The 13,970-nt window shown below is 67.0% G+C and overlaps 1 protein-coding gene across 4 annotated transcripts; it reads left to right on the top strand.

Moving 5' to 3' along the window:
- The first annotated feature begins 1,060 nt into the window (after positions 1-1,060).
- On the top strand, positions 1,061-13,688 carry ADAM11 (ADAM metallopeptidase domain 11). Of its 4 annotated transcripts, XM_068660611.1 has the most exons (27): positions 1,062-1,371; positions 2,008-2,192; positions 4,911-4,987; positions 5,489-5,555; positions 6,137-6,222; positions 6,321-6,387; positions 6,528-6,576; positions 6,698-6,765; positions 7,036-7,110; positions 7,191-7,262; positions 7,344-7,510; positions 7,594-7,678; positions 7,753-7,843; positions 7,923-7,974; positions 8,106-8,205; positions 8,521-8,592; positions 8,668-8,760; positions 8,858-8,938; positions 9,027-9,077; positions 9,624-9,687; positions 9,860-9,959; positions 10,040-10,159; positions 10,242-10,410; positions 10,480-10,594; positions 10,750-10,840; positions 11,258-11,275; positions 11,674-13,688. In XM_068660611.1, the coding sequence occupies exons 1-27, from the start codon at positions 1,314-1,316 to the stop codon at positions 11,687-11,689; spliced, it is 2,289 nt and encodes a 762-aa protein (XP_068516712.1). In that variant the 5' UTR covers positions 1,062-1,313; the 3' UTR covers positions 11,690-13,688. The 4 variants fall into 4 exon arrangements, with proteins under 4 accessions (XP_068516713.1, XP_068516710.1, XP_068516712.1 ...); XM_068660612.1 differs by lacking the exon at positions 10,750-10,840 and having other exon boundaries at positions 1,061-1,371; XM_068660610.1 differs by lacking the exon at positions 11,674-13,688 and having other exon boundaries at positions 11,258-11,441.
- Positions 13,689-13,970: the final 282 nt, after the last annotated feature.

Genomic DNA, 13,970 nt, shown 5'->3' on the forward strand with positions numbered 1-13,970 from the left:
GAGCTGTTTTCTGCTATGCTCCGGGGAGAGGAGGCGGCGGCTGCTCCCCGGGAAGCTTTGCGCTGACCCACTTGTGCAGCTCCACACCCCTCCTGCTCCCCCCGGGACCCCCACACCGCCGGTGTCTGTGCCATGTCCCTCCTGTGGATCTGCTCCCACCCCCCCCCAGGCTGTGTCACCTTCCCCTGCTCTTCTGCACCCTTGATCCCACGGCTGTGTCCTGCTGCGGAATGAAAGGGAATTCATCGTTTTTTCCCAAAAAAACAATTGGTCTTTTTGTTCAGGGTGGAAACGGGGCCTTGCAGCACCCCCAGAATGGGGGCAGCACGGGAGCACCCCGGGCGTGCTGTTACCTTCCCTGCGTGTCCCCAGCTGGTGCGGGGGGCTCGGGGCCAGCTGGGGTGTGAGTGGGGACCCCACAGCTCCCCTGGGTGTCAGCACCCCCCGGCAGCACCCCGGGGTTGCCCCAGTTCCCCAGGCACCTCCATCCTGACCTGGGCCCCCTGGCTCAGAGCTCGGACTTGATACGGGTGGGAGCCCCGGTACCGATGGGGGGCTGGGACCCACTGGGGGCTTCAGTACTGGTTTTGGGGGGGTGTAAGTGGTGGCAGGGCTCTGGTACCAGCTTGGTTTTGATACTGGTGGGGGCTGTGGTAGCAGCTGGGGACTCCTGTACCGGCTGGAGGCGGGGGCCTGGTACAGGGTGGGGGGGGGCGATACTGGGGGTGACTGGGGGCTTTGGTACGGGGTTTGGGGGGGCGTAAGGGCTGGCGGGGCTCCGGTACCGGCTCTGATTTGATACCGGGGGGGGCTCTGGTACCGGCTGGGGGGCGCCTGGTACCGGCTGGGGTCTCCGGTACCGACTGGGGGCTTCGAGGGGGGCCGTGAGCGCGGCCGTGGCTCCGGTCCCGGCTCCCCTTCGCTACCGGGGGGGGGGGGGGGGGGGCTCCGGTGCCGCCCGGTCCCGCTCTGCAATGCCGGGGGGGGGCCGCGGCGCTGCGGCAGGCGGGGGGCGGGGGCGGGGCGCGGCGGGGCGGGCCCGGGGCGGGCCCTGCCGGTGCCGGTGCCGGCGCCGGTGCCGGCGGGGGCGGGAGCGGCGGGGCCCGGTGCAGTGCGCGTGCAGGTGGCGGGGGCGGCGCGCACGGGGCCGCGGCCGCTCCCTCGGCCCCGCTCGGCCCCGCTCGGCCCCGCTCGGCCCCGCCGCCGCCGCCCATGCCCGGCCCGGGCGGAGGAGGGGCCGGAGGGAGCCCGGTGCCGCGGGGCCGCCCGGCGCGGCAGAGCCCGGAGCGCCGCGGGCGGATTATGAGGGAGCCATGAGCCCGCTGCGGAGCTGGCTGCTGGCCGCGCTCCTCTCGCTCACGCCGCGGGCAGGTAGGTGCCGGCCCCGGTCCCGCTCCTGCTCCCGGTCCCGCTCCCGGCCCCGCCGCCGCTGCGGGCTTTTTTGCTGCATCGACACATTTCTCCGCAGCGCCGCCCCGCAGCCGCGCGGGAGGGGCCCCGGCCCCGCCGCCCCCGGCCCCCGCTGCCCCCGGCGGACCCCGACCCTCCCCCGGGCCCGGTTGATCGCGGGGGGGGGGCCCCGGGACGGGCCCCGTTCGTGTCCTCCCCCCCTCACCCCCCCACCCCGGTGACCCCCCCCGGGAGGTGGCCCCCGGCCGCGTTGCTCCGGCTGCGGAGCCGTTCCCGGTGTCCCCATCCCTGTCCCCTCCGGGACCCGTCGCTCTCCCACCCCCGTGTCCCCTGGGTGTCCCCGCCGGTGTCGCCCTCCCCACGGCCCCCGGAGCATCCCCGCCATGTACCTGGCACCCTCGGTGTCCCCTCCCGGGCACAGCGCCATGCTCGGGTCCCCCACCCCGGGACACGGCCCCACGCCAGCCCCCTGTCCCTTGGGGTCACGTCCCTGCCGGGACGCAGCCCAGCCTCGGGTCCCCCCCCCCATCCCAGGACGTGTCCCCACGGCAGCCCACCCGTGTCCCCCCCCCCCACCGACCCTCTCCTTGCCCACAGGTCCCGCCGCGCACGCCGGCGCTCCGCAGCGGAGGCTCCCGCGGGCCGGATGGCAGGACGGGCCGGTTGTTTCCGAAATCACCCACCCCAGCAGGTTAGTGGGGCAGAGCTCAGGAGGAGAAGTCCAGAAGCATCAGCTGGACACCAGGGTCAGGAATGAGCCTAGAGGAGGAGGAGGAGGCCCTGTAAGTGAACCGCATCCCCCCTCCGCTCTCTTTCAGGCTGGGGCTGGGGGCCCCCCCGGGTGCGAGGGTCGCTCCCGCCGTACCGGGGCCCGTGGTGGCTCCTGCTGCCCTCACGGTCGGGCACAGCCACGAGCGGCCCGATGGCTGTGCCACCGCTGCCTTTCCCCCCCGGCCGGCGAGGCCCTGATGGCTTCCATTAAACCTCGGTACCGGAGGTGCGCGTGCGGGCGTTAGGAGAGATTGAAGGGCAGCACGCTGGCAGGGCTCATGCATAATGGATGGGCTCGGCGCTCGAAGCTAGAGCCGTGGCCCCAAATTGGAGCCGTGGCCCCGCGGCACGGCCATGCCGGCCATCGCCCCTCATCCTGCCAGCCCCAAACCAGGCAGGCGGTCACGCGCTGGTGCGGCCGCTTTGCCTGGAGCCAGGGGGTGGCTGCATTTCGGGGAGCCGGTGAGAGCCCATGGCACTGGGGGAAGCTTTCAAAGAGGCGGCAGCCGCAGAGACCAGCAATAATCGATTCCCCACATCCTTGCTGGATAAAAGGAGAAATAATGGGCTTAAATTGCAGCGAAGGTGATTTAAGCTTGGCATTAAGTAAAACCTCCTAACGGCGAGGATGTCACGGAGGGGGGGGGGGAAGAATCACCAGGGGATGGCTGCAGCACTGCTGGTGCTGGTGGTTTTTTGGGAGGCATTAAGCAGAGGCATGAGGAAGCGCTGCTGTGGGGCAGGCGGCGCGGCTGCAGGCCCCATGGGACAGGGTCGGGGGTGCTGCCGTGGGTCCCAGCAGAGCCCCCGCACGCTGCTCCCAGCTGCACTGCTCGGCCCACTGAAGGACACGGTCTCGGTTCAATGTCATCCACGGCCGGGACGTCCCCTCCCAGGATCAGCTCTGGGGACGCTGCGTGGCTGCTCGGTGGTGGCAAAGGGGCCGGTGGGGCCATGCCATGTCCCTGTCACCCTGTGCTGAGCTGTGCCCGTGGATGGCTGGCACCTGGTGGGTGGCTCCTGCTCCGGGTGCCCTTGGTGCAGCACCTGGCAGGGCTCTGCCAGCAGCCTGAGGATGGGGCACCCTGGGCATGGCCCCTGCAGCCCAGAGACCCCCTCGGTGGGGAAGGGATGGGAGACAACAGGGGGGCCCCGCACCAGGTCTGCCAGCCCCAAAGGGGGCATCACCTTCCCTCCTCGGAGCTGGAGGTGCCGGGACCATCATCCAGCACTTCGATTTTGGCTTCCAGCTTAACCCCTGGCTGCTTCTCTCCCGCACCCTGGGCAGGACACGGTGCCGATGCTGCTGCCCATGCGCCTGGCGGTGCAGGGACGCCCATCGGTGGCCAAGGAGCAGCTGTCCCTGCTGGTTTTGGCACTGTGCCCCTGACCCATGCTGCAGTCACAGCTTTTTGGCTCAGCAAAGCAGATAACAGGGGCTTTCACCCCAAAAAGACACGGGAGAAGCGTGTCCTGATGATTTGGCTTCTCCTTGCTGTGGCTTCCCCCAGGGGCTGGTGGGTGGCTCGGGGCCGTGGCAGCCGGGGCGAGCGTTGGCTCCTGTGGGACACACGGGGACAGCGAGTGACAGCAGCGTGTCGGAGGCGAGGGTGCTTTGGGGCACGGTGTGGGCTGGAGGTGAGGAGCCACCGGGCAGCCCCTCACCCACGCGAGGAGTTTGCCAGGTCTCAGCCGGGCGCTGCAGAGCGCGGCTCCCGCCTCCGGCACACTGCCGCTCGCAGGAATTAGGTCACGAGCGGCGGGCGCTGCAGGGCGGGTGAAGCGCCAGCTCCGCACGCTGAGCCTGGGCTGCTGCAGCCCTGCCAGGGCTGGGGGCTGAGCTCTGGCAGCCCCCCGGGCAGGGCGAAGGTGGCTCCCCCCCAGCGACCGGTGTCCAGTTACCGGCTCGGAGGAGTTTGTCTCGGAGGAGTTTGGCACCTTGGCATCCCGGAGTGTGTTTGGCGATGTCCGGCCGGGCTGCGGGAGCAGCAGTGGCTTCCACCGAAATGCTGCTCGGTGACACGCCGGTCCCCAGCGCTGCTGCTCCGGGATGCTCCCGGCACTGAGACCACGGGCAGCTTGGGTCACAGCTAGTGAAGTTTGGGGTGAAAAAATGATTTCCTTTCCTTTTTTTTTTTTTAATTGAAAGAACACCTTCAGAGATCACATGATTGAGTTCTAGTGATTATTATTTTTTCTTTAGGTAAAAATCAGAAAAGCCTTCATCAGCTCCAGGTGGGAGCCTCGGCTGCTTTTGGTGCCTGCACCCAAAAGGGCAGGGCTCGGTGCCAGGCACCCATGGGCGCAGGCTTTTGGGGCTCTGTGAGCTGGGCTGTCGGAGTGATGCCGTGCTGCGTCGCGGTGTGTGGTCCTTGCCTGGCCTGGGGGGTTCAGGGGCTGCTGGTGATCTCACGGCGGGGTTTGCAACGTGCAACACATGATGGCAATGTCAGCCGGAGGCATTCCCGTGCCAGCCCAGCTGCTCTGGGACCGAGGAGCCAAAAAGTCTGCTGCGCTCCTTGGTGTGACACCAGATCCGTGACAGGTTTAAGGCCAGATCCTGGCTTGAGGTGGCAGCAGGCACATCAGCTGCTCCTCATTCCCACACTACCATGCAAACACTCTGCTCTGCTCAGACCTGGCTGTGATTTTTCACGATTCCAATGGGATTTCTCCCGGCACTGGGCGCACGGAGCCGTCCATGCCTCACTGCTGCTACTCTCTTGCAGGGGGTGCACCTGGCACAGGTGAGCTTCGTGGTGCGTGCCTTCGGCTCAGCCTTCACCCTCGACCTCGAGCTCAACCAGTAAGTGTCCTGGGGGGTGGGAATGGACCACTGTGGGGCTGCCACTGCCCCTACAAGAGGGATGGGGTGCAGAAGCGGTGGCATCTTGGTGCCCACTGGCACTTGGGGAAAAAGGGGACAGTAGATGTCCCCACTGTGGCCACTTGGAGCCTGGCACAGCATGTGCCGCTCGGCGTGCTGGCACAGGCGTCCTTAATATTTGATGGAGTCGCTTGGAGCTGTCCCAGCTCCAGTAACGAAGCCCTGAGTCTGCTTGGCTGTGGGCAGAGCTGCACTCCGGAGGCAGGGGGGGTGTAAGAGGAGCCAGTGCCATAGTGGGGGGGCCGCAGGCCTTGGGTTTCCTGGACCACAGGGTTTCTGCACCAAGGTGACGCTGGGTGCGCGGGGCAGCACATGGGTGCATGCCAGAGGATGGGGGCGCATGGGGCAGGGGCACAGCCATCTCCGTCATCCTCCTGCTCGCTGCCCTACGGCCTCTCACCCCTCTGCTCTTCCCTGCAGCCACCTCCTCGCCTCACACTACGTGGAGCGGCACGTCGGCACGGGCAAGAACAGCAGCCACAGCACAGTAAGCACCACGCCACGCTGTGCCAAGCAGCACCACAGGGCCCACAGTTCCATGCCGGGCTGTGAGCACCGATCTCCTGCCTGCTGCAGCCCTCAGTTCATGGATGATGACCGTGGGTGGCTCCTCGTGGAGCCTCTGTGCCCAGCACCAGGTGTCTGGGCACTGCCTCAGCAGATGACACAGGGACACACATACCATGGGCAGTGCTGCAATGGGCTCCCCGCTTGCCCCTGGCACGGTTCAGCACATTGCTGTGCTCACAGCCTTGCTCTGGGACCGTGCTGGTGCCTGTTCGGGTGCTGGGCCAGGAAGGCAGCGAACCCCAGGGGACAGCAGCGATGGGTGTAGTCACCTGCGATGGGCAGGATGGGGCCCGGCGGTGCCATGGGGGGGTCCGAGCAGGGCCGGTGGCTGCAGGGAGCAGCACGGCTCCAGCAGAGGCGGTGTGAAAAAGACAAATGGGATTTCCAGAAATAGCTCCTCGGGTGGCTGGTGCTGGCCCTGCCTGTCGCGTGGAGCTCCCTGCACCGCAGAGGCAGCGCTGGCCCCACGGGTTCAGTGGCCTCTCCTGGCTCTCACAGGGTGCTGGGGAGCACTGCTACTACCAGGGCCGGGTCCGCGGCCAGCCCCGTTCCTTCGCTGCGCTCTCCAGCTGCCAGGGCCTGCAGTGAGTACCCCACGTCCACAATTTGGGTCAAAACGGATGTTTCAAGGGGTTGCTACACCCCGCCAGCACCCTCTTACACCTCTGGGCTTCCTTTGCAGCGGTGTCTTCTCGGATGGCAGGGACACGTACCTGATTGAACCCCAGGCGGGTGCTGAGCACGAGCAGGTGAGCTCACCCCTGCCTCAGTTTCCCCATCACAGGGTCTGGCTGTGGCTCAGGGGTGTTGTGGGACATGGCCTTGGGGACACGGGGAGCTGGAGAACGGGGGCTGTTGGGTGTTGGTGACGCTTCTCTCCCCACCGCAGGACCTTCGGCCACACGTCATCCAGCGCACTCCGAGCTGCGCCCAGCCAGGTGAGCGCCACGCTCCTGAGGGCTGGCATCCGTGCCACTGCGCCTGTGCCCCCTGCTGTTCCCGAGCACGCAGGGCAGTGCCCTCATCCCGCACACCGCCAGCTGTCTCCCTTCCCTCCAGGCTGCCTCTTTGCTGCACTGGACCACTACGTCTCGGGCAGTTTGCCCAAGCTGCGGCGGCGGCGGCAGGCAAGTGAGGGTGGCAGGGCTGTGGGCATGGGATGGAGGACACCGGGCAGGGGATGGGGCTGCTCAGCCCCAGCCAGGCTATGTCCATCCTGCCAGCTGTCAGTAGGATGATGCCAGTGCTTCCCAAATGTACCTTGAGCCACAAACCAGGGCTCAAAAATCTCATTCACTGCACTCTCCCTCAAAGCGAGAGGCTCCGTGGGGCGAGTCCTGCCCCATGCATCCCCCCGGGGTGTGGGGAGTGGCTCAGCTCCTGGCTCCTACTGGCAGGTGCGACGAGCCCAGCACACGGTTCACAGCGAGACCAAGTACATCGAGCTGGCGGTGGTGAACGACCATCAGCTGGTAAGCACCGGGCCGAGAGGAGCCGAGCAGAGCGGGCAGCATGGGCTGGCCACAGCCCTCCTCACCTCTGCTCCCCCCAGTTCCTGCAGCTCCGCAAGTCCGTGGTCCTCACCAGCAACTTCGCCAAGTCCGTGGTCAACCTGGCCGACATGGTGAGCGCGGGGCTGTCCCCAGCGGGTTCGTCCCTGGCCCCCTGCGGGTTTGTCCCTAGCGCCGTCCTCTCGCCCTCGCAGATCTACAAGGAGCAGCTCAACACCCGCATCGTGCTGGTGGCCATGGAGACCTGGGCCTCCGAGGACCGGATCCGCATGGAGGAGGACTCGCTGGAGACGCTGAACGAGTTCATGAAGTACCGGCGCGAGGCGATGCCGGAGCAGAGCGACACCGTCCACCTCTTCTCGTGAGCGCCGTGGCCACGCCGCCTCCCCCAGGGCTGGGAGCCAGCGGCCGCTTTGCCCATCACCTCCTCCCTCACCCTTGCAGGGGACGGACGTTTCAGAGCAGCCGCAGTGGCACCGCCTTCGTGGGGGGCATCTGCTCGCCCGGCCGCGGCGGGGGGGTCAACGAGGTGGGTGAGGAAAGCAGGCGGGTGGGCTGGGTGTGAGGTCCCCCCCCCGTGACCCCGCTGTCCCCCCCGTGCAGTACGGCAATGTGGCAGCCATGGCCGTGACGCTGGCACAGACGCTGGGGCAGAATGTGGGCATGATGTGGAACAAGCACCGCACCTCGGCAGGTACCCGCCGGGCGGCAGGCACGGGGTGCCACCCCTGGGGGCTGCCGGGGGGTGCAGCTCCTCTCCTCTCTCCTCGCAGGGGACTGCCGGTGTCCCGACGCGTGGCTGGGCTGCATCATGGAGGACACGGGGTGAGAGCCCCTCAGGGGGCTGTGTCCCTCATGGACCTGTTGGCTTTGGGCAGCCCACTCCGCAGCACCGGGGTGGGGAGATGCTGCCTGGGGGTGGCATCCCCTGGGGTCACCGCGTGCCCCCGCCGCAGGTACTACCTCCCACGGAAGTTTTCCCGCTGCAGCATCGACGAGTACAACCAGTTCCTGCAGGACGGCGGTGGCAGCTGCCTCTTCAACAAGCCCCTGAAGGTAGCGGGCCCGGCACCGGGGTGGGTGCAAAACGGGGGTGAGCAATGCTGGGGAGGGTCAGGGGGTCCCCTGAGGCTCATGGCCTGCCCCAGCCCTGTGACGCGCAAGGTGATGGTGCTGGCTTCAGCCCTGGTTCTTAATTGACTGAGGTGCACAACTGCCTGCAAAATGATGGCAGGTCCTGCTGTCCTTGGGGGTGCAGAGCCCTTTTGGGGTGCTGGGGGGCTCACCCCACCCTGGGAGCTCTGGGGGTGGGAGTGCTGTGCCCAGCACCAGCCGCATGCCCCCGGCTGCAGCAGTCTCTCTCCCTGACAGCTCCTGGACCCTCCGGAGTGTGGCAACGGCTTCGTGGAGGCGGGCGAGGAGTGCGACTGCGGCTCGCTGGCGGTGAGCGGGGCCCGGGGCCGGCGGTGAGCAGCAGGGCCGGCAGCGGGCTCACGTGCTTGCCGCCGGCCCCGGCAGGAATGCGCCAAGAGCGGAGGCAACTGCTGCAAGAAGTGCACGCTGACCCACGACGCCATGTGCAGCGACGGGCTGTGCTGCAAGGGCTGCAAGGTGCGGGGCAGGCGGCGGGGACGGTGTCCTGCGGCACACAAAGTCCCTGGGGGCTGCGGGGGTTTCTGTGCCGACGCGTGTGCCTTCCCCTGAGCAGTACGAGCCGCGTGGCGTGTCCTGCCGGGAGGCTGTGAACGAGTGTGATATCCCTGAGACCTGCACTGGGGACTCGAGCCAGGTGAGGACTTGGGCTGGCAGGGACAGAGAGGGGCTGTGGGGTCTCAAGGGGGCTCATGGCCTCACCCAGCTTCTTTGCGCACCCCCAGTGTCCCCCCAACCTCCACAAGCTGGATGGCTACTTCTGCGAAAACGAGCAGGTGAGTCTGCCCCGTGGGACGCAGCCAGGGGTTCGGGCACATCCTGTGGGCTCCAGCATCGGTGCTGGCAGCTGCGGTGCATGGGGTGCATGCACTGGGGAGAGCAGGACCCCACTGCAGCTCTGGTCCCTGGGCTGTGCAAACCCCCCCCAGTGCCTGGGGTCGTCCATGCCTGCACAGCCCTGTGCGCACCTGCAGCCATGGTCCCTTTGCCACGCAATTTCCCTGTGCACGCAGTCATGGTCACCATACCCTGCAGGCTTTCCCGTGTGTGTGCATCAGCAGAGATGGCCCTTATGTCACACAAGTCTTCCCTGTGCATGTGTGCCTGCAGGCATGGTCCCCGTGCGCTGCAAACCCTCTGTGTGCATGGGTCCTTGTGCCGTGCAAGCCTTCCCCGTGCTCATGCAACTGGGGCTGTGTTTCTGGGGTCGTGTGCCCCAAGCACACGCACCTGGGGTTGCCACCCTGCACTGCCCAAGCCCCCTCCTTGGGCACTCACCCATGGGTGCCAGTCGTGCCGTGACACCGCTCCCTGCTCCCCAGGGCCGATGCTATGGTGGGCGCTGCAAAACCCGAGACCGGCAGTGCAACGCGCTGTGGGGCCGCAGTAAGTGCCCTGCCCATCCCATACCTTGTGCCCATCAGGGAGCATGGGGTGGCGATGTCTTTGCAGAAAGCCCCAGGGTGCTCAGAGGAGCCCCACGCCCCGTCCCGTGCAGCGGGAGAGTTGCTGGGGGTGGGGAACCGGGGGCAAATGGGTGACACTTGCTTTCTCCCAGGCTCAGCAGAGCGTTTCTGCTATGAGAAGCTCAACGTGGAGGGCACCGAGAGGGGCAACTGCGGGCGCGAGGGCTCGGGCTGGATGCAGTGCAACAAGCAGTGAGCGAGCCCCCCACCCACGCCCTCCCACCTGCCACGCGTCCCCCTTGGTGCCATCGCTCCCCCCCCGTGCCTTGCAGGGACGTGCTCTGCGGCTTCCTCCTCTGCGCCAACATCTCGGGCGCGCCCCGGCTGGGCGAGCTCAGCGGCGAGATTGCCACTATGACCTTCTTCCATCAAAACCGCTATGTGGACTGCAGGTGGGTGCCACCGCGGGCACAGGGCTGGGGCCACCCTGGGGCGCGGGGGTCCCTGCATCACCCCCTTGCTGCCCTCCTGCAGGGGCGGCCACGTGCAGCTGGTGGACGGCTCGGACCTGAGCTACGTGGAGGACGGGACGCCCTGCGGGCCCAGCATGCTGTGTCTTGACCATAAATGCCTTCCAGTGACAGCCTTTAACTTCAGCTCCTGTCCCGGCAGCTGGGATGGGAAGATCTGTTTTGACCATGGGGTGAGGACGGGGGGGGGCTCGCAGGGGTGCGCGGGGCCATTGCTCGGTGCTGACGCTGCCCCCTCACAGGTCTGCAGCAATGAGGGCAAGTGCATCTGCCAGCCCGAGTGGACGGGGAAGGACTGCAGTGTCTACGACCCCATCCCCGAGCCAAAGCCCACAGGCGAGACGGAGCGATACAAGGGTCAGTGTGCGCTGTGCGGGGGCTCCCACCATGTCCCCAGCTCCCTCCCCACCCATCCCAGGACTGTGCCTCAGCTGGGCACAGCCGGGCCCCCGGGGTGTCCCGTGGCCCTGTCCCTGCTGATCTGTGTCCCTGTCCTCTTCTCCCTGGCCCAGGTCCCAGTGGCACCAATATCATTATTGGCTCCATCGCTGGGGCCGTGCTGGTGGCTGCCATTGTCCTAGGAGGGACTGGCTGGGGATTTAAGTAAGCAGATGCCGCATGCTTCATCCTTCTCCTCCTCATCTCCCAGCATGACACTGGGGAAGGTGGCCCTGGTGCCATCCCCTGGGGATGCGAGGAAGCCTGGTGCCCCTGTCCCCATACCCCTTTGCCCCCTGGCCCTGCCTGCATGCAGCACCGGGACCTCACTGTCACCCTGACCCCAGCTGTGTCCTGCCCATCTGTCCCCAGGTGCGGGGTCCCGGGGGGGTTCCCCCCGTCCCCGTCCCGCTGTGTCCTTGGGCACCAGCACCCCTATGTGCACAGGGCTATGGCCGCTGCCCGTGGAAGCAGGGGGTGTCACGGGTCAGGGGGCAGTGGCAGAGGAGGGGACATGAAATGGAGAAAGGGAGACATGGGGGGGACACTGACGCTCCTGTCCTCTCCCCCCGCCACCCCCAGGAACATCCGCCGAGGAAGGTACGACCCGGCACAGCAGGGAGTGTAGCCCCCGCCGCCTGTCCCCCCGTCGTCTCCTCGTCACCGTCAGGCACCAGCGGCCCAGCGGCACGGGACCCCCCCCGTCCCCGGGCTGGGACTGCCGCCATGGGCCCGTCTGTCCGTGTCGCTGTGTGTCCGGCTGCCCCTGTGCTGTCTCCATCTCTGTGGCCCCCCCCATAGCTTCAAAGAGCCAGCTGAGGGGGGGGGACCAACCCTGGGAATAAACTTGCCGGGTGCCCGCAGCAGGCGAGCAGGGCCCTGGCAGCGGCCCCCCCCGGTGCTGGCTCTTTTGGGCTCAGTGTCCCCTGTGTCCCCCACCCCCCCCACCCCCTTTGTTGCATCCCCACACTAAAGCGCTCCTCACTTCTGTGTTGCAGGTCCGGGGGGACCTGAGCGGAGCCTCCCTGCCTCGCGCCCCCCCCCTCCAGCGCCTAATTAACAGCAATTAAACGGGGCGCAGCTGCCAGGAGTCCGCCTGAGGAGGGAGGAGAGCACGGGGGGGGCCTGGTTGCAGGACCCCCCCCTCCTCGACCCCTGCCGCACCACCACGAATGTCCAGGCCCCCCGGGGCTGGAGTCACTCATGGCACCGTGATGAATGTACCTGGGGGGGCCGTGCCAGGAGCCCCCAAACCCGCATGGCTCTGGGGGGGGGGTGGGGCTGGGACTCCTCCTTCCCCCCCCCCCCCCAAACCCACATCAGCATCTTCCAGCTTTGGGGGCAGAACCCCCCAGTTCCAGGCCAGTATCTCCCACCACCAGGCCAGTTTGTTTTTCCACCCCTTCCCCGCCCCAGAGCAGGGCCTGTCCCCCACCACCCCAGGGGCTGGATCCGCACCCCCAGCTGTGGAGACCAAAAAGCAGCCCCCTGGATGTGCAGTAGGTGTACAACCCCCTTCTCTGCCCCCTGCCCCCCCCCAGTTTCTCCCCCCTTTTTACTCCATCTCATGGCTGCACTCTTCCGCCTCCTGTCCATGGGGTCCAGCACCCATGGGTGCCAGGCTCTCCCTGTGTCATGTGTCCTTCCCCCACCTCCCCAGCCCTGACAGGTGAACCCTAAAATGGTGGCGCTGGGGAGGGCAAGGGGCCAACTCAGGTGCTGAGGTACAGGGTGAGCCTGGGGCCATGTCACCCTATCCCTGTCAGCGGTCCCCATGGCAGGCACAGCTCGTGCCACACAACACCCTCATGGCTGTTGGGGGGTGTATGTGTCACCCACCCCCTGTCCCTGTGGCGCCCTGCATGAGGTGTCCCCCCCCCCAAACCACACACCCACAGAGCACTCAGGGCCTCCACAGGCCCCTCGGAGCATCGCTGACACTCGGTACAAGGGAGAGGTCCCCGCTGTCATCCCCTGGAGCCAGCATGGAGGCAGGGGAGGGTGGGTGCCTGGGGGGGTGACCTAGGGCTGGAGTCCCTAAGCCCAGAAACGTCCCCTGGTGTGCTGTGAGAGCCCACAGCACCCAAGGGTGCCTCAGCTGTGCTGGCTCAAGCATCACCGGCTGTGGCTCAAGCAGCACCGTGCCTGCTGTCCCCATGTCCCCAGCCCTATGGGTTGGGCCAGTGGGGGTGCAGCAGGACGTGAGGGGGTGGCCGGACATCCCCGGGCTCAGCCGCGGTGGTGGTGGCCCCTCGTGTGCCTCAGCCACCGGGTGTGAATGCAGGTGGGTGCCCTGGGGCTGGGGCTGAGGGCCATGGGGGTGGAGGGTGGGGGTATTTGTATCAGGACCCCTCCCTGTCCCCTCCGTCCTCCTGCACCACTATCTCTGTCACCACACTGTCCCCAAAGCTGTCACAGCTGCAGTGGCGGGGTGACCCCCGCTGCGAGGGGACATCCCCTCCCCAAGCCCTGTGTGGAGGGGGGCCCTGTGTCCTTCCTCTGCTGCCAGTTTCACAGCAAGAAGCCACATTCGTCACTGGTTTGGGGGACATTAATATATAAATATATATAAATATTTTTTTTCTCAATGATTTTAATGCCGTACAGTCAAGCAGTGCCGCTCACGCGCTGGGGAGGGCCAGACTGGGGGAGAAAAAAAGGGGGGGGGGCACCCAGTGCTTCCTGAGCCCCCCCCTCAGCCCCCACCAGGCCCAGCCGAACAGCCCCGGCCCAGCTGATGCCAGGAGAAGCCCCGGGGCTGGCAGCAAGCCCCCGGCCTGCTGCTGCCCGCCAGCCGCCCTGCACCGCCTCGCTCGCGCTACCCGGCCCTCCCTGCGCTCGGCCTGGCCCTCCCCGTCCCCCCCCTCACAGGCCGCACCTCGCCTCATGCCCGCGCTCCCGCTTCGCACGCGCCAGGGAGCTGGTGGCACCCGCTGGGTGCGCGTCGCCCGGCCCCCGGGACGCCTCCTGCAATGTCGCAGACTTTATTTACAATAAAGACTTGGAAAACTCAGCGGGGTCTCTTCCTTCCTCTGGGGCATGGTGGGGTGGGAGCGGCTGTGCGGGGTGGTGTGATGTGTAGTGCCCCAAATTGCACCTCCACTGAGATGTCATGGCCATGGTGATGTTCTGGTCCCACACGTTCCCCTCCACCCTCCTTCCCTGCACCCCATGTGCCACCCCAGGTGGGCTTTGTGGGTTGGGGGACACCCCAACCATCATGTTCGACTGAGGGGCAGCAGAGCAGCATGGAGGCAACAGCTGGTGGTAAGTGCCACCACACTCTGTCCCCTTG

Source organism: Anas acuta, chromosome 25, assembly GCF_963932015.1.
Source record: "Anas acuta chromosome 25, bAnaAcu1.1, whole genome shotgun sequence".
Taxonomy (NCBI): domain Eukaryota; kingdom Metazoa; phylum Chordata; class Aves; order Anseriformes; family Anatidae; genus Anas; species Anas acuta.